The 25,137-nt window shown below is 52.0% G+C and overlaps 1 protein-coding gene across 4 annotated transcripts; it reads left to right on the top strand.

Annotated features, from left to right (window-relative positions):
- The first annotated feature begins 1,064 nt into the window (after window positions 1-1,064).
- LOC149121203 (LYR motif-containing protein 9-like) lies at window positions 1,065-24,720 on the top strand. 4 transcript variants are annotated; one of them, XM_089317469.1, is made up of 5 exons: window positions 1,113-1,183; window positions 19,572-19,699; window positions 21,102-21,245; window positions 23,802-23,894; window positions 24,543-24,720. In XM_089317469.1, exons 2-5 carry the CDS (start codon window positions 19,619-19,621, stop codon window positions 24,660-24,662), a joined length of 438 nt encoding a protein of 145 aa, XP_089173595.1. In that variant the 5' UTR covers window positions 1,113-1,183; window positions 19,572-19,618; the 3' UTR covers window positions 24,663-24,720. The 4 variants fall into 4 exon arrangements, with proteins under 4 accessions (XP_089173597.1, XP_089173596.1, XP_089173595.1 ...); XM_089317471.1 differs by lacking the exon at window positions 19,572-19,699 and having other exon boundaries at window positions 1,065-1,183; XM_089317468.1 differs by lacking the exon at window positions 24,543-24,720 and having other exon boundaries at window positions 1,119-1,183; window positions 23,802-24,121.
- The last annotated feature ends 417 nt before the right edge of the window (window positions 24,721-25,137 follow it).

Raw genomic sequence — 25,137 nt, 5'->3', positions numbered from 1 at the left:
TCCTATCTCTCAGATGTATTTTACCCAAGTCTACAAACTGAAAATAAATGGAAACAAATATCTGAATATTTCAGGGGAGGACCCCCCCCCATCTGATTTGGATCCAGTCTAGTATGTTAGGGGAAGGTGAAAAAAAATGAAAATTCGAATGGCTAAGAGAAACAACAACAACAAAAATGGCAAGACCAAAAAACACGGCTTTGAAGAAACAGCCCCTGCTCAGAAGAGAAAAACCTATTCCCAGGTGCTACCAGGAGCAATACTGTCCTTTTCAAAAAAAAAAAAAAAAAAAAAAAAAGATGGGAAGTTGTTCTGTTAAGTCAAATGCACATGGATTCTGTGTAAGGAAATCAGCCTTTTCATTCCAAATGTGTTTAAAAAGCCCTAGAGAAGAGAGCCCTAGAAGAAGCAATCTCACCCATTAACAGTCTCACTCCCTGTTAGACTTCAGCAAAGGAGATGAGCGGCATCACCGAACAGGGCGCTTGTCTCCGGATAAAAACTCATCTCTGTTTCTTTCAGGTTATAAAACTTGTACTTAAATCAATTCAGAGAAGCACTTTGGCTTTAAACATTAGAGAGCGGGGAAGAGCCTATTTAATGAAACAGCATTATTTCATTTTCAAAGAGTGATACTGGCAGTGGCTCTGAGTTTAAATTCGGTATTCTTTTCCTCAATTATCGTTATAGATGGATCTGAAAGGAAGCATGCCTATTACTGTCATATTTATTCTTTTGACAGGTGTTATGGGGCTGCAATTTCATAAAAAGACTCAAAACGCAGATTCTCATCCAAACGTTAATTCCTGTCATCAACAGGAGAGGTTTAGGAAAAGTCCTTCAACAAGCCTTTTCATGAAACTTGAACACTCCCCAAATCTTAGCGCCATCCATATTCAGCTTGCATTCAGGGCTTACATCCGGGACAGCAACAGGCGGAAGAAAGAGCGGGGGACTTAAGGTGAGGAAGGCTTTTAGCCGGAAAGGCTTTCATTTTCAATCGGGTGGGGTCGGATCAGAGAGCGGGCACCCAGTAGGACCCCGAGTCCCGCGCGTGGCCGGCAGAGGGCGCTCCGGGCGCAGGCGCCAGGCGGGGGCGGTGCTGCGCCGGCTCGCGGGGCGCAGGCGCACTGGTCGCCGCCGCGGCCGCGGCGTCTGGGGCTGCCGTCCGCAGTGGAGGCGGGTGAGCCGCGGCGCGCAGGCCGAGGGCGGGGGCGGGGGCAGTGGCGGCCGGAGCTTCTCCGGCGGCGGGCGCGGCCTGGGAGTGTGGGGTTGGCAGAGCTCCTGGGGCTTTGAAAAGTGCTGGGGGCGATCCCCGCCGCCTGCTCTCCCTCCCCGCCGGCCTGGCTCAGCGGCAGGGCAGGGGCTGTGTGTCGCAGGCCTCGGGGGTTGCAGAGAAGGCCGACGACGGGAGGGCGCCGGCGTGGGCCCGAGGGAGCCCCGGGGCTCTCCAGGCCGCCCAGCAGCGGGGCCGCCGCAGCTGCTGGTTTTACTCTGGAGCCGCGACCCCGACCTGCACCCCACGGCCGCTCGGTTGGCGGGACGCCCAGTCGGGGGAGTCACTCCGTGGTTGAAACCTCTTACCTCTTAGGGTGGACCCTTGTTGTGGGAGTTCTCCGTAAGGGTTTTATGGCTTTGGCCCCTCGTAGCACACAGGTGACCCGCAGCCTGTACTTTGTGGTGTATTCGCCCCTCGCCCTACTCAATCTCAGAATGCTTTCAGTACCCGCCTGCTTGAGCCTCCCCCGCCCCGGCCTAGGCCACCCCTGCTGTATTTTCTGTCCGTAGGTTTGCCCCTTCTGGACAGTACATTTAAGTGGGTCTTGCCTTCCGTAGCCCCTTGGCTGGCTTTATTCCCTTAGCGTGTTTCCAAGGTTCACCCATCATTTTTATTGCAGGATAATATTCTATAGTTTGAGCATACTGAATTTCCTTTATTCATTGATCACTCCATGAGCCTTAGGACTAATCTTAACTCCACCTTCCAGAGCTTTCTGGATGTGTCCAGTCCTACTGGGCTGCTGTGGGCTTCCCTTCCTCCCTTGGGCCCCAGGCTGCTCTCTGCTTCCTCTACCACCCTCTGCCATCAACACTCACCTTTGACCTCAGATTGAGTGTCCCTTTCTCAAGAAACCAGCTCTGACCCTTGACTAACTGGAGAACCCCTCGAGCCACTTTGTGATTTGTTTTTTAAGATTTATGATTTATTTGAAAGGAAGAGTTACTGAGAGAGAAGGAAATATATATAGATAGAGAGCTCTCTTCAATCCACTGGTTCACTACTCAAATGGCTGCGATGACCAGGACTGGGCCAAGCAAAAGCCAGGAGCTTCCTCTGGTCTCCCATGTGGGTGCAGGGGCCCAAGGACTTGGGCCATCTTCTGCTTTCCCAGGCCACAGCAGAGAGCTGAATTGGAAATGGAGCAGCTGGGACTCGAACTGGCGCCCATATGGAGCCACTGCAAGCGGCAGCTTTACCTGCTTCGCCACAGTGGCGGCCCCAGACAGTAGGTTTTCATTATCGTGTCCTGTTAGTTTTGTCAGTTCCGTGGGGCCAGGAGTTGCCCCGTGTGCTTGTTTCTGTATGTATCGAGCCTGGCTCCCTATTGGTGCACAGATGAATATTTCTTTTATTTTTTTTTAAAGATTTATTTTATTTATTTGAAAGGCAGAGTTACAGAGAGAGGTAGAGACAGAGAGAGAGAGAGAGGTCTTCCATCTGCTGGTTCACTCTCTAGATGGCTGCAATGGCCAGAGCTGCGCCCATCCGAAGCCAGGAGCCAGGAGCTTCTTCTGGATCTCCCACGTGGGTGCAGGGGCACAAGGACTTGGGCCATCTTCTACTGCTTTCCCAGGCCATAGCAGAAAGAGAGCTGGATGGGAAGAGGAGCAGCCAGGACTAGAACCGGCGCCCATATGGGATGCCGGCGCTTCAGGCCAGGGCTTTAACCCGCTGTGCCACAGCCCTGGCCCTTCACAGATGAATAGTTCATCTGGCATGCGGGCCTGCTGTGGTTCAGGCACTGTACCGTACCAGGGATACAGTGCTGAACAAGGTAAGCGCCCTGCTGTTGTAAGGCTTGCCTGCCAGGGAATGACAAACAGAAACAGCTAGATACGTGTCAGGGGGTGCAGACTGCGTGAAGAAAAACAGCAGGGTCTACCGTGGCGTCAACCAAGGTCTCCATGAGATCCAGAGGCTTGGAGGGGAGAGAGCCATGTGGCTGGTGTGGGAGGCCCGGTGAGGAGCCAGAGGGAGCAGGAAGTTCTCAGCTCAGCCGTCTTCTCAGATGCGCCCTCCGTGTATCCAGAAGGAACTTGGCACTTGGAAGCTTGTCCCCGGTTCCAAAGCCCTTCTGTGGCTCACCTTGTTCTGTGACCTTCAGCTGCAGGCCTCTTCCTCTGGGATGTGGGCATGGTCAGGGTGTGGCCTCAGTAGCCCCTGGGAAGCACTCAGCCCAGTGTGTGGCCCCTTCTTTCACCCTCGAACAACATGGAGTGTTATAACCTGTGGGTGGGTACAGTCTAAAGCCAGCATGATTCCTTCCGCTTACTAGTCGCCCTGCTCAGATGCGTGTTTCCATTTTGCATGATTTCTGGGTTGCTTTGAGTGGCATAGCTCACCACGGTCATGTTCATCCAGCAAAGACGCCAGGTGGATTGGGCTGAGCAATGTGATGTTCAGGTTGGCTCCTTAGCCTTTGAAAGGTGTGATAGAAAGAGCAGAGAGTTTAGATCCTTTTAACCTGTCTCTGCCACCTGCTGGCTCTGGACTGCAGGGCGGTTACTCTCCTCTGGGCTTTGGTTTCCCTGCTGGTCAGTGGAGATCAGTGAGTGAGTGTTGACCTTCTGTTACTGTTGAAGAACAGCCCCCCCCCAAGTCAAAGCTAATTAGGGGAGCTGCTCTAGAACCCCCAACGCAAAGCCAATCTCTGACAATGGGGTGGTGGAAGAAGAGGTGGACAGCTATTGCTTAATTCCCAGGCTCCCTGAGGAGTTAGGGGTGAAGGTTTTGGTTTGTTTGAAGATTTAGTTATTTGAAAAACAGTGTTACAGTGGAAAGGAGAGATCTGTCTGCTGGTTCACTCCCCAAATGGTCACAACGGTCAGGCCTGGGCCAGGCCAAAGCCAGGAGCCTAGAACTTCATCTAGATCTCCCACATGGGTGGCAAGGGACCAGGTACTTGGGCCATCTTCAGTTGCTTTCCCGGGAGCATTAGCAGGGAGCTGGATCATGGGAAGCTGGCATCACAGGTGGTAAGTTAACCTGCTGTGCCACAGTGCAGGTCCTGGGGTGAAGGATCTTACAGATAGAAATGGGGACTGAGACTTGTGATCAGTTCCTGGTTGGTCAGTGGTGCTTGTGTCCTTCCCTTGGGCGGTGGTGATGCCGTGCTCTTCGGGGAATTTTTATGATGGCCCCGCAGGCTCCAGTTGGTCTGGGGGTTACTTGCAGGGCCTGGAATTCCCCTACACAAACCACCCCAGGGTGTTACTGGGCATCAAGGTTCTTATCTATTGGAGAAGCTAATGACTCCTTGGGTCTGGCGATTAGAATCTTGCAGGGCCAGTTATACCTCTCCTTCAGTTAAGTGAATTCTGATAAGGTACAGGCAAGGACACCTTGGGCTAGGGGGGACAAGCAAGAGGCTGGGTGCAGCCTTTGCATTATAGGGATTCAGTCTCAGCCCTCTCATTTCTTGTTACTTTTCAGTCCTGAGGGAATTGGGACTTCTATTGTTGATGGAGCCCAGTGGGGTGTTCTCAGGATTAGAGGAGCAAAGGTGCAAGCATTTCTTTCTAGAAAGTTCCTAGTCCTGGCTCAGCTGAGGAGATCCCCTGCATAGTAATAGGCTTGGCCGGCCTGAGCACAGCTTTGTTTTGCAGGTGCATCACCATTGCACCGCAGCGGAGGCAGCAGCGTGCTCGCATTCCCATGCCTGCCTTCCAGGCTCACGTCAGTGTTGGTTGCTGGGTCATTCTTCCTTCCCCTAGTCAGGCTGGTTGGGACCTGTGGGATCTGGTACTGCTCAGACAGGCTGTGGTGGGTTCATGATTTGACCCCCACCAATTTCACAAATGAGTTACAAGTAGCACCTCCTAACGACTGTCCACTGAGGCTGAAGCTGGCCCTTGGGCCGGGTCTCTTTCCCAGTCTTGAGGAGGACCCAGCCTCTGGGTATAAGCGATGAAAGGGAACATTTGTACAGTAAAGCAAACTGTTAGAGGCAGATGAATGAGTGATGTGAAGGAGCAGTCCGGGCACTGTACTTACCTAACAGTGTCCGACTCTTTCAGTTTTAAATGAGGTTGTTTGCTGGGGCCACTGGACGCAGAGGAAGGGTCCCCAATCTAGTAACTTGGAGGGGCTCAGTGGAAGCGTGCTTGGAGGGCCCACCTGGACTCTGAGCAGTGCAACCAGTAGAACCGTATCCCAAGTCAAGCTGGTTTCCTGACACATTAGCTATCATCCTTTTCTCATTGTAGTTCATTTTTTCAGTCTTCCCTGTTGACTGAGGTCTCCAGGAGCATACAGGTTCCAGTGAACTCCTAACTGGATGCTGCTTGTGTGATACTAGCTATGAAGGCACTTCCATGATCACTTGGAATTGAGAGGCAATCCAAATCTGGAGATCACTGCTCTTCACAAAAACTTAGTCACTTCTGCTGCCTTTTCTGAGTGACAAGGGTGAGCTCCACTGATCAGTGAAGGTATCCAGCATCACTGACTAAACCCCGCGGTTTCCTTTTGCCGTTGGCATTACAGGAAAGTCTATTTCCAGGCTGCTCCTGGATCATCTCTCCTAGCTTGGCTCGTATAATTCTCTGTATGGTTCTCTGCATATCTGGGCCAGTTACATATTTCTGAATCCACTGGAGGATTGCATCTCGTCCAGAGTGGCTGCTTTGATGTGTGAGTTTCAGTTTGTCCTTTTTCAGGTGCTCAGGCACCGAAATTACTCCTTGATCATTTACCAGCCAGGGATCGGGTTTTAGATAGGTAGGATCCAAACCTCATTCCCAGGACCGTGGGAGGTCCCTCAGGGAGTAGTCTGGCTTGAACTGAGTGAGACCTGTGTGTGGAGTAAGAGCCATCACTGAAGGCTCCCTTTGCTACCTGGTCCGCTCCGTTATTTCCTCAGGCGAGTGTCCAGGACAGCGTGTAACCGCTGCCTCCCTCGACTCCTGCACTGCCTTTAGCATCTTTGAGGTTTCTGGAGCATGTTCGGTTTCTTTCCTTCCTGAAGTCAACAGTCCTCTTTCCTTCCAAATAGCCCGTGGGCGTGCAATCCAGAAAAGGCATGTTTCGAGGTAGTGTAAATGTTGATCTTCTCACCTCTTGCAAGGCGGAAGGCATGGGTGAGGGCTCCGGGTTCAGCCTTTTGCTTCTGCTTCCAGAGTATTCTGAATTGTCCCCACTGTGTGGCCAGCGCTCCGATTTCCCTGGTCCGCAAAGCTGCTTTCACCTGTGGAAAGTTGCAGGTCCGGAGCCTCCCAGGGGACATGGGTCAGGTCTGGCCTGCTGGGATACATTTGTTCAGTCATTTGTAAACAGTCATGCACAGGTTCCCAGAGGGCTCTGGGAGCAGGGTTGCTGGATTTAGAGATGATATCGTTTTTAGCATAACATTTGGGTTATCAAGCAGTGTGGCTTGGTATTTCCCCAGGCGGCCAGAAGTGAGCCAGTAGCCTCGGTTCTTTTCTATGAGTGGCAGCACGCGGGTGGTGGTGGGCTGCCAGCGCCACCATCCCTGCGTCCGCTAGTGTGTCACAGGTGGCTGCTGCTGCTCTCTCACAACCTCCAGCCTTGGGTGACACTGTCGAGATTCTTTCAGAAGTACACCACCACACATTTTATCCTTCACAGACCTGAGTTAACACTCCCAGTCCTACTCCTTGCCTCTCATGCATGAAGAGATCAAGTGGCTTCCTCAAGTCTTGCAGCCCCAGTGCTGGTGCCATCGAATCCATCTTTTACATTCTGGAAGGCTCTCTGACATTCCCCGTTCTGCACTAACTCACTATCAGGTCCTTTAAAGGCCTCTTTCTGAGGTTTCACAGTTAGTTAAAAATTGGGTACCCAGTGCTGGCAAAAGCCAGCCATTGCCAGCAGACCCCATGGTTGTCTCTTGGTAGTAGGGATGGCTTCATGGGCAGCTGCTTCCCACCCGTCTAGAAGTAAATTTCTTTGGCCGTGTGTTAATTCAAAACCTAAGTATTTTACTAAGGGCTGGGAGAGTTGAGCCATTTTCTGTAACGCGTCTTAACCTCTCCTGCCAGGTTGTTCAGAGTAGTCACAGTGTCTGAGCTGCCTTTGGAGGTACTTGCTATCAGGATGTTATCTACATATTAAAGGAACGCCCTGCTTGAAGTTGGAGTTCTCTAAGTCCTTGGCGGGGGAGGTTGTGAAGCCTTGGGGCAGAGGTGTCCAGAAATATTGCTCTTTCGTCTTAGCCTCTGGCTCTTCCCATTCGCAGGCAAAGATCTCTCAGGACTCAGGGTCCAGAAGTGCACAAAAGAGTGCATCCCTGCCGGCGCCGCGGCTCACTAGGCTAATCCTCCGCCTAGCGGCGCCGGCACACCAGGTTCTAGTCCCGGTCGGGGCGCCGGATTCTGTCCCGGTTGCCCCTCTTCCAGGCCAGCTCTCTGCTGTGGCCCGGGGAGTGCAGTGGAGGATGGCCCAGGTGCTTGGGCCCTGCACCCCATGGGAGACCAGGAAAAGCACCTGGCTCCTGGCTCCTGCCATCGGATCAGCGCGGTGCGCCGGCCGCAGCGCGCCGGCCGTGGCGGCCATTGGAGGGTGAACTAATGGCAAAGGAAGACCTTTCTCTCTGTCTCTCTCTCTCACTGTCCACTCTGCCTGTCAAAAAAAAAAAAAAAAAAAAAAAAAAAAAAAGAGTGCATCCCTTAAGTCTGACAGTGATTCACTGGAAGTTCCCAGACAGCGTAGTTAGTAGAGTATGAGGATTTTGGACCATGGGGTCACCTAATTCCCAGCCCTCAAATCTCGAATGAAACAGTGCTCATCCGTTCCTGGCTTCTTGGCAGGCAAGATAGGAGAGTTAGAGGGAGCCCGGCAGGGGCGGATGAATCTATCCCAGGAAGGCTGCAGTCAAGTGTTGTATTCCCCTTCTTGCGTGTTCCCTTAGGAGACGCTGTCTTACTCTGGGAGTCCTTGCACCCTGCTTCACCCTCACCCTACTAGGGATGGCGGCAGTCCATGCTCTTTCCAGCCGCCCATCGGCCCATACTCCCAGATTTATCTGCACCGCCACATCTTTTTTTTATTTTTTTATTTTTTTATTTTTTTTATTTTATTTTTTTTTGACAGGCAGAGTGGACAGTGAGAGAGAGAGACAGAGAGAAAGGTCTTCCTTTGCCGTTGGTTCACCCTCCAATGGCCGCCGCGGCCGGCGCGCTGCGGCCGGCGCGCTGCGGCCGGCGCACCGCGCTGATCCGATGGCAGGAGCCAGGAGCCAGGTGCTTTTCCTGGTCTCCCATGGGGTGCAGGGCCCAAGCACCTGGGCCATCCTCCACTGCACTCCCTGGCCACAGCAGAGGGCTGGCCTGGAAGAGGGGCAACCGGGACAGAATCCGGCACCCCGACCGGGACTAGAACCTGGTGTGCCGGCGCCGCTAGGCGGAGGATTAGCCCAGTGAGCCGCGGTGCCGGCCTACCACATCTTCAGGTATATCCAGAATGGGTTCTTCAGTGTGCTGAATCAGCTTGGAGAGCATAGGCCTGCTGGCGGGGAGGCTAACGGTACTTTCTATTTTCTGCAAGTTCCTTTGGTATCAGGGGCACTCTGTGAAACAAAGGTCTGGTTGACCAATGTAAAGTCCCCAGGGTCACCTGGGTCCACATCTGTATACTGCCAACAGGCTTTGTAAATTCTTTCCAGAAACGCAGAGGCTTTCCTGTGGCTTTTGCTGTACTTCCTGTGCTTGGTTGAAGCTGTGCTGTTTTGGCACATCATGTCTTAGGCCTAGCACAGTACAATACAATGTCTGTAGCGTTCTGTGTGGTGTTTACCTGGTGGGGCATTCATATTTCCGTTCTGAGCAGTGAGGTGGAGCAGCAGGCCGCGGTGTCACCTGCAGTCATGACCGTGTGCCTGGGTGCTGCCCATGCCTGTTCAGTGACCACCCGTCGTCATTAACAAGTACTGGACATCTGCCCAGTCAGGACTGTGAGTAGTGAAAATGGAGGAGGATAACTCTTTCATCTGTTTTGAGTCATCCTGACACGAGGGGATGTTATTCCTCCAGTTGTGCAGATCAGAGGTTAGGAACCGAGGGTGCACCCAAATACAGCCCAGCACCTGGCCTTGCTTGTTTATTCCTCCAAAGGGGATGAGGCACAGTGGGGATTGTGCTGCCTCACCACAGTGGCTCTCTGACCAGATTTAGTGCCCTGCTGGGCGTGTGACCTTTCCTCCTCCAGTCACCTCAGTGCTAACTATGGGGCAGCCCATGGCTGACTGACTCTGGACTGGCTGGGGAGGCCTTCAGGGTTGGCTCGTCCAACAGCCCCAGCTCTGCAGCACACTCAGCCCCGTCATCCTGCTCCCCGTATGGCCATGGAGGGGCAGAAGAGTGTTATCTGGTGGGTTAGCACCTCATCCTCTGGTCCCGAGAGTCAGGGGATGCCCTCATGCCCTTTTCCTGGGGAAGATTCTGTTCTGAACCAGTATTCTTGGCATATTGCACTTTCTGTGTGTTGGTTCACTCTGATAGAGTAACAAAAACCTACACATAGGAGGTTGTGTAGCATTTTCCCTCTTTCTCACAGAATAATTCAAGCTGGGAGATAGTAGCATAATCCAGGGATCTAGTCCCTGGCCACTATTTCCCAGGTCTGAGAGGATACTGAAGCCAGGCTGTGTTACAGAAAAATACCGTCTTTTTCTTTCTTGTGGGCTCAGAACTAAGTTTCCCAGTTCTGCAGAATATAGCCTAAAGGGCTACAAGGTGGAATACAGCTCTGATAGCCTATTTGTCTGGGCTGGGCCTGTTGCAAAGAATTCAGGTTACAGATGGGGTCAGCAGGTTATAAAGCCATCTCTGGGACAGCACTTCTTCCAGCTCCAAGGAGGGAAAAGTCCCTTCAAACCCAGTGTCCAGTCACAGCTGAACCAAATTAGCACAAAAGAATGTACCTTGCATTGGCGTGGTCAAGCTCTCTACTCACCGAAGATGTCTTCTCGAGACTTCAGGCCAAACGTCTTAGGCCGGTGACGCCTGGTCAGCAGTCAGCTATTTGGAACTGTCCCTGAGACAAGTGCTCAGGCAGCTGCTGGACAGCTTCCAGGGTGACTGCAGGCCAGGGGCCAATGTGCCACCAGTGAGATGCCCGCTCAAGACTGAAGTCCTTTCGTGGTCACCAGCTGTTGCAAAACAGCCCTCCAAGCTAGTTGTGTGTGTGTGTGGGGGGGTTACTGGAGATCCCCCAAACTGGATTCTCTTGCTCAGTATGCAGAAAAGCCGGTCTCTGACAATGGGGTGGTGGAAGAAAGGAGGTATTTATTACAAAGTGCAGAGCAATGGACCGGGCAGCCATCGCTTAATTCCCAGGCTCCCCAAGGAGTTAGGGGTGATATAGATTGAAATTGGGGCTTCCTGGTTGGTCACTGGTGCTCCTGACCTCCCTTTGATTGGCCAGTGATGTTGTGTTCTTTAGGGAATTTATGGTAGCCAGGTGGGTTCCAGTTGGTCTGTGGGCTACCTGGATGGCAGTTAGATTCTGCTGGGACCTGGAATTCCCCTACGCAAACCACCCCAGGGTGTTACTAGCCATCAAGGTTCTTATCTATTGGAGAAGCTGATGACTCCTTGGGTCTGGTGATTAGAAACTTTATACCTCTCACTCATTTCAGCAAATTCCTTTTGGTAAAGTACAGGCAAGGGCAGCTTGGACTGAGGGGAACAAACAAGAAGCTGGATCCAGCCTTTATACGACACGGGTTCAGCCTCATTATAGTCCGAGCATTGTTAATTGTGGGGTATGGCTGCTGTAGTCCAGTCTCCATCTCCCAGAAGCTTAGAGTGGGCGAGAAACACCACAGCCGGGTAAATTGGGAAAGAGGGCGGTGTTGTTCAAGCATGCGCCGCCTTTGTGCCGGACACTCTCCTTGGATGAGCTTGCTGGGTCTTTGAGGTGTCCTTCAGTTTGCAGGGGAGAAAGCAGAGGTCAGAAGTCACGCAGCTGGTGAACCGCAAAGGCAGCTCCTCAGCTAGGGTCCTTGTCTCCAGGACTTGCTCTGTGTGCTTCCATCACACTGTTGCTTGAAGGGCGCAAACAGCATGAGCCCAACGTCTCCAGGAAGTGACGGGAGCTGGATGTTTCAGGACACGGAGGAGTCCTTGGGGTAGATGGGAACTGGAGGTAAGGGAGCGCAGCACATTCTGGAGGTGACAGTCACAGGAGCAGTAGCCGCTCAGCACGTGGTGTGTGCTAGGTGCTGCTGCACTAGGTGCTTAAAGAGCATTAGCACAAGTGCCCTGGAGAAAGTGCTGTCGGAGCCCCATTAACAGATGGAAACAGACTGCAAGGTAGGAGTCAAAACACTCGTTTAGGATTCCACTCCCACCAAGGGAGGGAGCCAGGATTGAACCCAGACTGTCTGATCCCAATGTCCAGGAACTTATCTCCAAATTTAGTACGTGGCTAAGATTCAGGAAGTGTGGGAAGGGAGGCCAGGGGTGAGACTGATGAGAGAAGGTGGGTTGGATTTCAGAAGCCATTGGTACAGAACTCTTCTCAGAGACTTCAAAGGAGAGTGACCCGATTACCTGTCGTCGTCTATGCAGTGTTTCATAGGACATGTCCTTGGGTGGAACTGGAGGGAGAGAGGCTGCCAAGGAGGTGTATGGATAGTCTGAGCAAGGCATGGTACAAGGCTGGGAACAGAAGTGGTGCCAGTGGAGCTGATGGGGGCTGATAATAGTGGTATGGGGGACTGGAGAGCCAGGGGGAGAGGCCAGCTTGGGAGAGGGACTGCAGGAGGCCCCGTTTGTGGCTTGGCAGACAGCACACCTGTTGGATGCGGCCCCGGATTGGGCTGGGCAGGGAGCAAAACCCCCCGTTCTTATTTTTCTACTTTTTCCATCAAGAAGAGTGATTGCATATTTTAAAAGTGGCCTGTGCAGGCTTAATATAGCTTGCACCAACGTTCTGTAGGGCATGATTTCTGGTTATTTTCTGCAGTTCCATTTCTTTTTAATATCTGACTCTTCCCTACTTATTTTTAGGTGCCCTGTGTCAGGACACAGGTTTTGGAAGAAGCCATGGAGTTAAATGGGACTGGAGGCCCATTTCTGGGTAGCTGTACCACTCGGCTCCTAAGAAATTCCCTTTGTGGCTTTATCTTCTCTTTTTTACTTTATTCTGTTATATTCACTTTTGGATTTCATAAGACCTTTTTGAAAAAAATTTTTTAGCATTTCTTTAGTTGTCCTTTCCTTTACCTGAGTCATTGATATCAGTGTGGTGACTTTCTTTTCATCTCTATGCAGGGGAAGCTTTAGGTGGTATCCTGCGTCTCTGGAAGGCATAGAACAAGGTTTTGTGGGGAAGAATGAGAAGTAGCAGATAATAGGCTGTTACGGATGTTTGAACCCCGTCCTGCGTGGGCCCTGGGAATGTTCTTTGTGGGGTCCTTAGCTCTAATCTTCCGCGTACTTTATGGCTGGCTCGGATGTAGACATAAGCAAGTGATGTCACAAGACAAGTAAGGGCATGTGCTTTGGAATCAAGTAGACCTAGCTCTGGTTCCTGTCTTCCATGTGTTAGCTCTGTAGGCTTTGGCAAGTGACTTAACCTCTCAGCGCCTCAGTTTCCTCGTCTGTAAAATGGGCTAATGACACCACACTGTAATGTGGTTGTGGGAATTATACGAGATGACATACGCCAAGCTCTCCTCCCCTGCCGGGAGCCCTGCCATCAGCTTTGAGAAGGCTCTGGGGGCAGAGCTGGGTGCAGCAGGCCGTTCATCTCTGCGGTCCCAGGGCTGAATCCATACTCCCGCCCGAGCGCCGCGTGCTGAATGGTGCTGCACATGCGACGGATGCTTGAGGCGTTCAGAGCTGATCTTTCTCTTCATAGCCTGTTTGTCCGTGGGAGGTGATTGTTTCTGTGCCTTTGTTGGGTTGACTTGAGTTGGGTGAAAATCAGGTGCCCCAAAGGTGGTGGCACATTGTGACTCTGGACTGACCTAATAAAATACAGAGTGGAGAAACAGACTTGAGAGTAGTTGGCGGTTGTGGGGTGCCCCCTCCCCCATCCCACAAGGCGAGGGGAATGCCAGGCTGCAGGAGGGCCCAAGCAGGGAATGCAGTCTGAATGCATTTCATGAATTCCTGGTCAAAAGAAGTGCAATGCCACTGCCAGTGGAATCTCTGGAATCGGTGAGATGCAGCCAAGCTGTTGGTGTTGGGGGCACTTCCCAAGGAGGATGAGTCGTGTGGAGAAACTTTGAGGGGATGAGAGTGCTTCCTAGAGGCTGTGAGGGCGAAGGAAAGTTAACTTGGAATAATGAGAAACTGGACGTGGAGGTAGGGTGAGGAAGACTTAGGCCCAAGGGCAGAGCTCAGACCAGGGAGTCTGATTTTACAGTAGTGACAGATGTAGCTCAGGACCAGAGGGACCTCTGACACTTCAGTGGAAGGAAAAGAGGTGCCCCCACATTCCCTGTTGAGGGAGGAAGGCAGGATGGCTCCCTCCCTGCCAGGGGGGTTTGTAAGGTGACCTTTCATAAAACATTTCCAAAGATACAGAAGTTGAGATTACAGCATCACGTCCACTCCTCCCACCTGTCATCCGAGCACGATCTTAACATTTTGCCTCATTTTTTTTTTAAATCTTCCTCACTTCCTTCTCTGTGTTGTCTTTGGCTAAACTATTTGAAAGTGAGTTGCAGCCCTGTTGTCACATCACCTTGGAACACCTCTGCTTGCGTCTCCTAAGAATCAGGGCATTTTCCCATATCTTCCATCTGCTGGTTCATTCTCCAAATGCCTGCAATAGTCAAGCTGAAGCCAGAAGCCTGGAACTCTATGCAGGTTTCCACATGGATGTCAGGAACCCAAGAATGGGGACCATCACCTGCTGCCTCCCAGGCATATTAGGAAGAAGCTGTATTGAAAGTGCAGAGTAGGGGCTGGCACTGTGGCATAGTGGGTTAAGCCACCCCCTGCAGTGTCGACATCCCATATGGATGCTGGTTCAAGTCCTGGCTGTTCCACTTCTGATCCAGCTCCCTGCTAATGCACCTGGGAAAGCAGCAGAACATGGCCCAAGTGTTTGGGCCCCTGCACACACGTGGGAGACCCGGAGAAGCTCCTGGGTTCAGATCAGCCCAGCTTTGGCCATTGCAGCCATTTGGGAAGTGAACCATCAGATGGGAAGATCTCTCTCTGCCTCTGCCTCTCTATAATTCTGCCTTTCAAATAAGTAAATAAATCTTTAAAACAAGAAAGTGCAGGAGCCGGTGCTGTGGCATAGTGGGTAGGGCCACCACCTGCAGTGCCGGCATCCCGTGTGGGCGGCAGTTCAAGTCCCAGCTGCTCCACTTCCAGTCCAGCTCTCTGCTATGGCCTGGGAGAGCAGTGGAGGATGGCCCAGGTAGTTGGGCCCCTGCACCCGCGTGGGAGACCCGGAGGAGGCTCCTGGCTCCTGGCTCCTGGCTTTGGATTGGCACAGCTCCAGTCATTGCTGCCAGTTGGGGAGTTGAGCCAGCATATGGAAGATCTCTTTCTTTCTCTCTGCCTCTCCTTCTTTCTCTGTATAACTCTGACTTTCAAATAAATAAATAAATCTTTAAAAAAATAAGAAAGAAAGAAAGTGCGGAGTAGCTGGGCCTTGAACCAAGCACTCTGATATGGATATATCCAAGTGTAGCTTAACCTACTATGCTACAGTACTTGCCCCCCCCCCCCCCTTTTTAGATTTATTTATTTATTTGAAATAGTTAGAGAAGGAGAGACACACAGAGAGGTCTTACACCCACTGGTCTACTTCCCAATGGCTGCAATTACCTGGCTGGGCCAGGCTGAAGCCAGGAGCCAGGAACTTCTTATGGGTCTCTCACGTGGGTACAGGGGCCTAAGGACTTGGGCCATCTTCCGCTGCTTTCCCAGATGCATTAGCAGGGAGATGGGTTGTAAGTGGAGCAGCTGGGACTCGAACCCATGCCAGTATTGGATTCTGGCGCTGCAGACCGTGGTTTTAACCCATTGTACCACAATGCTAGCCCCACCCATTTATCTTTTAATTCTAATTCTTCATAAATCTCTTAACTTTTACTATTTTTGCTTATTTGAAAGAGTGATAGAGACAGGAGAGATGGGGGGGGGGAGAGAGAGAGAGAGAGAGAGAGAGAGAGAGAGAGAGAGATCAAGCAAGCAAGCGAGTGCTTCCATCCATTAGTTCACTCCCCAGATTCCTGCAACAGCCAGGACTGGGCCAGGCTGACCAGGAGTTCGTATCTCAGTAGAAGCCTCCTCACATGGGCGAAACATGAAAATAAATATAAAACCATCACAGTAAAAATATGTTGTCTGTATATTGCCGACAATAATTTCAGGCATTTGTCCCACATTTTGGGAAAAGTTGCTCGGAATGGTGAAGATAGGGGTGGGTCTTAGGGCTTTTAGGAGGGGGCAGGGTACCCTGAGAATTAGATTTCACAAAGATCCACCCAGGCTGCTGGGTGGAGAGTAGATTGGAGTGGAGCAGCTCGGAAGACAGGAAGTGCAGGTAGGCTGCTGCGACTGTCCCAGTGAGAAGCGACAGGCATCGGAGCCAGCAGTGTGCGTGGGGTTGAGAGGAGTGGCCTTCCAAAGTGGGATTTCAAAGGACTTAGAAACCAGTGGCCTGGGATTGAGGGAAAGGGACGGGCCCAGGTTGCCTGATGATTTTAGTTGGATTGCCCGGGAGGATGGAGGTGCCGTTACAGAGGCGGGGAGCGCGGGCGAGGCAGGAGTGGGAGCCCCGGTGAAGGCCGGCGGGCAGGGCAGGGTAAGTGAAGCGAGCACTGCCAGGACCAGGGGGCTCGCCACAGTTTTTGCAATGATGCTGTGAGATTCGTTGCCCCTTAAATAATAGCAAACCCACACTTTAAATTAAATTAAAACATTTTTAGTTGAGCTCTTTTAAGTGGACCCACACATGTATTCTTCACTAGTTATTACTGAGAATGACTAAGTCTTATAATTGAGCTGAAAATAATCTGCCGCCCATACTTGCTGGGTTGGTTACTAAGTATTGCTTGGATTTTTAAATAACGAAAAGGAGTTATGCTCTTTCCAAATGTTAATTTTGAGGACTGCAGATGGTAACCATCTGTTACACGACTAGCATTTTACAATATTTGATTAGCACTTTTTATAGTTTGGGGAAGCCTGCCAGTGGAGTCTGCCCATCAGGTGGGGGACTTCGGTGGTATGTCCTCGGTGGTCGCCCTTGAAGATCTTGGCCGCCGGGGATGGGATCTCCTCGTTGCCTGGGCAAACAGATGTCTCGTCGGCCCGGAAGGTTGACAGTTCCTAGCAGGAGGACCTTGAGGGGCTCCATCCCGTTAGACTCACCCTTAGAGCTGGAACCATTGGAGCTCATCATGAAAGTAGAATTGGGGAGTTCAGATCTGTCCACCAGGTCTGGGTTACAGGTGACAAAACAGCAAACCCAAGCCACTGGCAAGAGAGGATGAGTTGGCCCAGAGCATTGAGAGGTCAGGGCTGGGGCTGGTTTTAAGTGTCAGTGCATTCTTCAGGCACGCAGCCCTGCCTTCTGCTTTGTGGCTGCAGCCTCTGGCTTCGAGAAGAGGCAGCATGGCTTCATGGCACAAGAGGAGCAGGTCCTCTTGGCACAGAGTCTAGGGGAAAGAGCTGGGATCCTTTTCCTTGCTCCTGTAGAGGTGCTGAGATTTGCTCTGATTGGACCAGCCTGCTGCATCATGTGCCCATCTGTGGGCCAGTGTGGGTGCAGGGCTGTGATTGGTGAGAGCTGAGACTGGGGGAGGGGCCAGCTGGAGTGGCCCAGAGACTGTTACCAGAGGGAGAATGATTGAGGGCGTGGAGCCAGAGCCCAGAGAACCAGGAGCAAGGGCAAAGGGACCTGTGGAGGCGGTTGGGTGGTGGTGTGGGACCAGGAGGCCAGAGCTTCTGAAACAGTGGCCTGATGAGTTTCCTTGTGTGGTTTAAAGGCGTCCGAGAGGTGGAGCATTCTGTTCCCTTGGTGTGAAGGCAGGGGATTGTCTTTCTCTTTTTATGTGACTTAAAAAACTAGAGCCAGTCGCCTCATCTGTCTTTTAGCTCTTTCATCTGGAACGCAGGAAGTCTGTACCAGAGGAGAGAACAGCTTCTCTGGTAAACTATGAAGCCTGCCATGCCTGGGGAGACCCTCAGGCTTGGGAACAGAGGGACCCCTGCCGGTGTGGGAAGCACTGTTTGGCACCAGGAACAGAGCATGGCAGCCCCACAAAGGACAGAGTGGGTCCCTCTGTCCTTGGGAGGGGCAGTAAGGAAGGCTTCCTGGAGGAGTGACCCTGAGCTGGATGGAGAAGAATGAACGGGGTTCCTCATGAGGATGGGATGGAAAGGGAGCTCCATACTCCAGCAACTGCAAGTGCAAGAGTACTGGGGTGATGCACTGGTGGTTTGGGGGATCTGGGATGTGCCAGGGTACTGGTCCCTGAGTGTGGAGGAGACTGGAGTGACAGGCTGGAGGCAGGGGCCCCACACAGGATGCGAGGGCAGAGGTTCAGGCAGGGGCCTACGGGCAAGTAGCACAGAGAGGGGCAGGCCAAGGCTTAACAAGTCCTTACATCCTGTACTCTCATAGTTCCCTTCAAAAAAGAGCTGTGGGTTCTGAGGAGAGAGCTGCTGTGATCCAGAGGGTAGAAATATGGACTCTGCAGACAGAGAGCCTACTCTACAATTCTGCTTATGCAGAACCCTAGAAATGACAGAAGGCAGATGAGTGGTTGCTTGGGGGTGGGGAAGTGGGGAGGGCCGAGGGAAGGACCACAAAGAAGCGCGAGGTAACTTTTGAGGGCCACAGGGGTTTACTCTTGATGAGGGCGACAGTTTCTCAGATGTGCACGTATCCCAACACCATCAGATTGTGGCATAGCGGGTTAAGCTGCCACTTGCGATGCTAGAATTCCGCATCAGAGTTCTGGTTAGCGTTCCAGCGCTCCAGTTCAGATTCAGCTTCCTGCTCGTACATCGGGGAGGTAGTAGATGATGACTCAGGTGCCTGGGCCCCTGTCACCCAAGGTGGGAAACCTGATGGAGTTCTGGGTTTCTGGCTTAAGCATGGCCCAGCCCTGGTTGTCGCAGGCATCTGTGGACTGAAGTGGCAGATGGGAGATCTCTCTCTTTCTTTGTCTCCCCCTCTAAGTCTGACTTTCAATTAATAAATCTTTTTTAAAAATTGGAATTAAGGCCGGCGCCGTGGCTCACTAGACTAATCCTCCGCCTGTGGCGCTGGCACCCTGGGTTCTAGTCCCAGTTGGGGCACCAGATTCTGTCCCAGTTGCTCCTCTTCAGTCCAGCTCTCTGCTGTGGCCCGGGAGGGCAGTAGAGGATGGCCCAAGTGCTTGGGCCCTGCACCCGTATGGGAGACCAGGAGGAAGCACCTGGCTCCTGGCTTCAGACCAGCGCAGTGCGCCGGCCGTAGCAAACATTTGAGGAGTGAACCAACGGAAGGAAGACCTTTCTCTCTGTCTCTCTCACTGTCTAACTCTGCCTGTAAAAAAAATAAAAAAATTGGAATTAAAATATGTTTATTTTGGCATAAAAATTTTTAATTTTTAAAAATTTATTTTCATTTTATTTGAAAGAGAGATCTTCTATCCACTGGTTCACTCCCCAAGTTCACTTCCTGTAGCAGCCAGGAACCTGGGACTCTGTCTCATCTCACATGTGGCTGGCAGGGATCTAAGTACTTGAGTCATCACCTACTGCCTCCCAGAATGCACATTAGCAAGAAGCTGGGTCAGAAGTGGAGTAGCTAGAACTTGAACCTGAACTCCGTCTGATACGGAATGTGGGGGTCTCCAGTGGTGACAACCACTGAATCAAATGCCTGCCCCTGGGGCAAAAAATTTGAAATCCTTGTATAGTTTTTTCATAAGATGAATTTTCCATAAATTGTTTATAGACCCCTACATACCTCAATATACTTTTTAAAAAAGAGTTATTTACTTATCTGAAAGACTGACAGAGGAAGGAGATAGAGAAAGACACACAGAGATCCTCTATCTGGTCATCTGGTTCACTGCCCAAATTCTGGGCTGGGCCAAAGCCAGGAGCCAGAAACTTCATCCTGGTTTCCCACATGGGTGGCAGGAGCCCAATCAGGTACTTGAGCTGTCCTCCGCTGCCTTTCCAGGCACATCAGCAGAAAATTGGGTTGGAAACAGAGCAGCAAGGACTCAAACCTGCACTGTGATGTGGAATGTCACCATGCTCCAGCCTGCCGTGCCACAATACCGCTCCATTTTTAAAAGAAATTTTTAAAGAGTGTTAATTGTTTATTTTTAAAGATTTATTTATTTATTTTAAAGTCGGAGTTACACAGAGAGAGGAGAGGCAGAGAGAAGTCTTCCATTCGATGGTTCACTCCCCAGATGGCCGCAACGGCTGGAGCTGCGCCAATCCGGAGCCAGGAGCTTCTTCCGGGTCTTCCATGCAGGTGCAGGGGCCCAAGGACTTGGGACATTCTACTGCTTTCCCAGGCCATAGCAGAGAGCTGGATTGGAAGAGGAGCAGCCGGGACTAGACCCTGCGCCCATATGGGATGTCGGCGCTTCAGGCCAGGGCATTAACCCACTGCGCCACAGTGCCAGCCCCTCCATTTTTTTTTTTTTTAATGGGCCCTGGAGTCAGACTGTAAGGGTTCAGATGTTTCTACCTCTGTCAGCTGTGTGATCCTGGGCAGGTTATCAGACCTCTCTGTGCCTAGTTTTCTCTGTGTACATTAATCACACATAGAGTGATAAGAACAGAATAAGTGCCCATTGTTATTCTTGTGACTAACACACAGTAAATATGAAGACCCATGCACTGGGGTCCCACATGCACCTACTCCTCGAACTCTGGTGTGCCTGCAGTTCTGCTGGGCAGCTCATTAGCATGCTGTAGGACAGGGGTGGGAACGTCCAGCCTGTGGGCTGCAGAAGGCCCCTGAGATCATGTGGTCTGGCCCTGCCAAGGCAACCACAGGAGGGACTGGAAATTCAATAAATCCACAGCAGGCTAACTACCCCCCCCTTTTTAAAAGATTTTTAAAAATTTATTTGAGGGGCAGAGTTACAGAGATAGGGAGACAGAAAGGTCTTCCATCTGCTGGTTCACTCTCCAAATGGCCATAATGGCCGGAGCCGGGCTGATCTGAAGCTAGGAGCCAGGAACTTTTTCCTGGTCTTCGGCACGGATGTGGGGGCTCAAGGGCCTGAGCCATCTTCCACTGCCTTTCCGGGCTCCTAGCAGAAAGCTGGATCAGAAGAGGAGCAGCCAGGTCCATATGGGATGCTGGCGCCTCAGGTGGAGGTTTAACTTGCTATGCCGCAGCACTGGCACCGAAAGACTAATTCTTCAGTTGATAATTTTGTATGGCCTATGAATGATGCTGTAAATATCATGGACCTGCAGATAAAAGGCTCCCCACCTTTGCTGTAGGAGGTCTGGGTGGGCCTAAGACTGTGTTTTTAATAAGGTAATGCTATAGCTGAGGGTAGCCCTGCTCATACCTATGGGCATTCCATTGCCTGTTGGTCTCTCCATGATTGCCACCAGTGCCCTTATGCCAGTTCTGCCTGCCAGTGCCACCTGCCACCCAGTCCCTGGAGTAGAGCTCCAGAAAAAAGACTCCAGAGCTGAGGTATCTCCCTCCATGCTTGCCCTTGGTCCTAGCAGGTCTGCTCTGGGCTGGGCCTCATCAGGGCTGAACACCTAGCCCCAGGCTCTGGGGCAGGTTCCACGGAGGAGGCTCCTGACGGCCACTGGACTGCATCAGACCTGCTTCTCAGAGGGCTGGGACCTGGGGCGCCGGAACTTGGTCTGATGCCTGACAAACAGTGCTCTGTTTTTTCCAGGGACAAGGGTCTTCCCAGATGGCCCCACTCCCAGGGGCAGAGCTGGTCCAGAGGCCGCTGCAGCTCTACCGATACTTGCTGCGCTGTTGCCAACAGCTGCCAACCAAGGGCATCCAGGAGCATTACAAACATGCTATCAGGCAGGTGAGAGCAGGGTACGCTGGGGCTGGGGTGAGGGCGCTTCCTCTCATGGGGGCCTCATAAGGGGTCGGAGGCCAGGGCCGAGGTATAGTGTAGACTGTAGGTGGTAGTGGGGAGGCGACGGTTTGGGAAGAGCCACAGGAAACCCTTGCTGGGCAGCCCAGCTCCTGTCTGTCACTGAAGCATCATGTATCTCCCAGCCTCTCGCTAGGGTCTGCATAAGGCAGGCAGCTCAGTGGACAAACACAACAGAGCATGGACACAACTTCCTGTGGCAGGCATCCCAGCCAGTGCCGTACAGCCTGGTGAGTAAACATCAGGGAAACCCAGCCTGCGGGCTGTCTGTCGCATCACTACCTGGCCTGTTTCCATCACAAGTGTCAGTGTCACCAAACACAAAGGAAGGCAGAGGAGCTGCTCTGGATTAAAAGGGAGTAAAGAGCTGTGACAGCTCTGGAAGCTGGATGAGAAAAACAAATCGCTGGGAAGGACATACTGGAGCAATGCATGAGGTTAGATTACAGCATTATACCCGCGTGTCATTCTGCTGGTTCTGTAAGAGAACGTCCTTGCCTGGAGGAGGTATGTGTGGAAGGGTTTCAGGGCATCAGGGCTGCGACTCACCTTTAAATGCCTCTGAAGAAAACCTTACACTTAATGATAAAAAGAGAGAAAGATAAAGCAAATGTGGCAACATGTTAACAATTGGTGATTCTGTTAGTGGATTTTTTTTTTTTAAGTTTTTTCATTTTATTTGAAAGACAGAGATAGAGATCTTCTGTCCACAGGTTCACTTTCTGAATGCCTGCAACAGCCAGGGCTGGGCCAGGCTGAGGCCAGGAGCCAAGAACTCCGTCAGGGTCTCTCACATGGGTGGTGGTGGTTACCCAGGCGCTGCAGCCATCCTGCCTCCCAGGGTGCATTAGCAGGAAGCTGGATGGGAAGCAGAGTAGCGGGGTCCTGAACCAGGTGCTCTGTTACAGCACGTGGGTTGTCCCAGGTGGCAGCTCAGGCACTGCACTGCATACCTGCTCCTGGTGGTGAATTCTTGGATTACTCTTGCAGACTTTTTATAAGCTAGAAGTCATTTCCAAATGAAGTTAAAATGAGAATTCATGGAAATATAGGGGCCGGCGCTGTGGCGTAGCAGGTATTGAAAAAAAAAAACAGAGCCAGCGCCGTGGCTCAATAGGCTAATCCTCCACCTTGCGGCGCCGGCACACCGGGTTCTAGTCCTGGTCGGGGCACCGGATTCTGTCCTGGTTGCCCCTCTTCCAGGCCAGCTCTCTGCTATGGCCAGGGAGTGCAGTGGAGGATGGCCCAGGTGCTTGGGCCCTGCACCCCATGGGAGACCAGGAAAAGCACCTGGATCCTGGCTCCTGCCATCGGATCAGCGCGGTGCGCTGGCTGCAGCGGCGGCCATTGGAGGGTGAACCAACGGCAAAGGAAGACCTTTCTCTCTCTGTCTCTCTCTCACTGCCCACTCTGCCTATCAAAAAAAAAAAAAAAAAAAAAAAAAAAAAAAAAAAAAAAAAAAAGAAAAACAACCAGGTAGCAACAGAGGAGTGTGGGAGCCGGGAGAATGGAGCAGTTAGCTCTGTCGGGGAGTTGGAGAGGGCTTCCCACAGGTGGGTGCTGAGGTGGCTCCTACAGAGGAGCAGGAGGGGTATGGGGTTGTCAGTGACACGGAGGGAGGTTCTTATCTTTTTGGAGGTCCCTGAGCACAGCATAAATGCACCTGAATCTCCGATTGCTTCTCAGGTGAACATCTGGTCAGAAGCCAACAGCAGGGACAGGCGTTTGGCTTAGTGGTTAGGACTCCCACATCCCTGGTTTTGAGTCCCAGCTCCACCCCAATTCCAGCGTCCAGCTAATGCAGATCCTTGGAGACGACAGTGATGGCTTAAGAAGTTGGTTTCCTGTCACCCATGTGGGAGACCTGGACGGAGTTGGTGCCTTGTGGCTTCAGCCAGGTCTCATCTGGGCCAATGCAGGCTTTTGGAGAGTGGACCAGCAGATGGAAGATCTGTTTGCCTGTCTCTCAAATAAATAAAGTTAAAACAGAAAAAGCTGCCTGCAGTTCATGCTCTGGATTGGGCCTGGCTGAGTTTCCCAGAGTCACCTCCCCTCCTGTTCCCTCCCCTCCTCTGCAAGGCTGTTTCAGCTGGGCCGAGAGAAGCCCTGCTCCTCACCATTGCAGAGCCCGTGCAGCTTCCTGTGAGGAGCAAATTAGACCCAGTGGTGGAAATTTCCTCTTGGGCCCAGCGTGACTGGGGGAACTCAGGGGCCAGGCCTCCTTCTCACAACTGCCCTGCTGGCAGGGGTGTGAGCTTTGCAGTCAGAGACGGCGCAGCTCAGAAGCGGTTGCTTAGCAGCCCGCTGGGATTCCTGAGCCTCTGCCTCTCATCTCTAAGTGTGAGAGCCCTAGCTGTGCATGGAGGATTAGCAGGATGCCGAGTTGAAAGGCCAGGCAGTGTACCTGGCCCCGTGGCTCATGCTCGGCAGCTGCTGGCCCTGTGAATCTGGCCTGCTCATCTTTCTTTATGCTTTTACTGCCAGAGTTTCCGGGTTCATTCAGATGAAGACAGCCCTGAGAGAATCCAGCAGATTATTAAAAGAGCTATTGAAGATGCCGACTGGATCATGAACAAAGTAAGCGCTCGATGGCTGCTGTCTCCACTGCCAACCGGGCTGATGATGGCTGTCATCTCCATGGCCACTAGGAGTCGCCCCTACCCTGCAGTTGAGAATGGCCCGTGCCCAGGCTTTCCAGCCAGCTGCTCCCCTCAACCAGCAACTGAAAAGTGATGGTAGATCCCTTCTGGCGGCGTTTGTGTGTGTGTTACCCTTAGTCACTTAAAAAAATTATTGGACAGAAACAGAAGCGCTCCTCCCTGCTGCCTCACTCCCCAGATGCTTCCCTCTGGGGCTGAGAGAGGTGAAAACAGAGCTGGGGTCTTCATCCAGGTCTCCCACGTGGGTGAGTCATTCCTGCTGGCCCCCAGGGCGTGCATTAGCATTCGTGTTTAAAGGCAGGCTTCTGCCAGAGCTGCTGAATGGGCTCAGCTGAGGCAGCAGGGAGAAGGAAGAGAGCAGTAGTGCTCAGCGATAGCTTTGTGTCTTGGGGGAGTGAGCTCCCTGTCTGTTGGAGTGGCCACACTAAAGCAAGAGTACTGGGGAAGCATTCAGAGATCTGTTTTGGGGGTCGGTGCTGTGGCGTAGCGGTAAAGCCACCGACTTCAGTGTTGGCATCCCTTGTGGGAGCTTGTTTGAGTCTCGGCTGCTCCGCTTCCAATCCAGCTCTCTGGATCCATGATCTGGGAAAGCGAAAGATGGCCCAAGTGTGTTTGGGCCCCAGCACCTGTGTGGGAGACCCGGAAGAAGCCCTTCGCTCCTGCCTTCGGATTGCCCCAACTCTAACAGTTGCAGCCATTTGGGGGGTGAACCAATGGATGGAAGACCCTCCCTCTCTGCCTCTGCCTCTCTGTAACTCTGCCTTTCAAATGAATAAATATATCTTTAAAAAAACCAGGATATGTTTTGATGGAGGAAGGGAGTGAGTCAGGAATGCAGCTGACTTCTTGGTCCATGGATTCAGTGCTAGAGTGACCCAGGGAGCTGGAGGGTGCCCCTTCCCTGTGCTTCTAAGTCAAGAGTCTCTAGGGATATGGCCTAGGATCCATTTTTAAAACTCACTGACTGAACTCAGCTGGCTTCTGAGGGTCCTTTTCTACCTGAGATTTTTTTTTTCCCAAAAAATAAGGCTTAGAGAGAAGGGTACATGACCACACTTTTCAGTTCTGATATACCCAGTTTATTATCCTCCCTCCCCAGCCCCTCAGCTTCGTTGTCTATTAAAGACGTCTAGGCTGGCACCACGGCTCACTAGGCTAAT

The sequence above is a fragment of the Oryctolagus cuniculus genome, chromosome 17 (assembly GCF_051225735.1).
Source record: "Oryctolagus cuniculus isolate XC-2025 breed Fujian yellow rabbit chromosome 17, ASM5122573v1, whole genome shotgun sequence".
NCBI classification, from domain to species: Eukaryota; Metazoa; Chordata; class Mammalia; order Lagomorpha; family Leporidae; genus Oryctolagus; species Oryctolagus cuniculus.
This window is presented reverse-complemented; position numbering and strand designations above follow the sequence as displayed.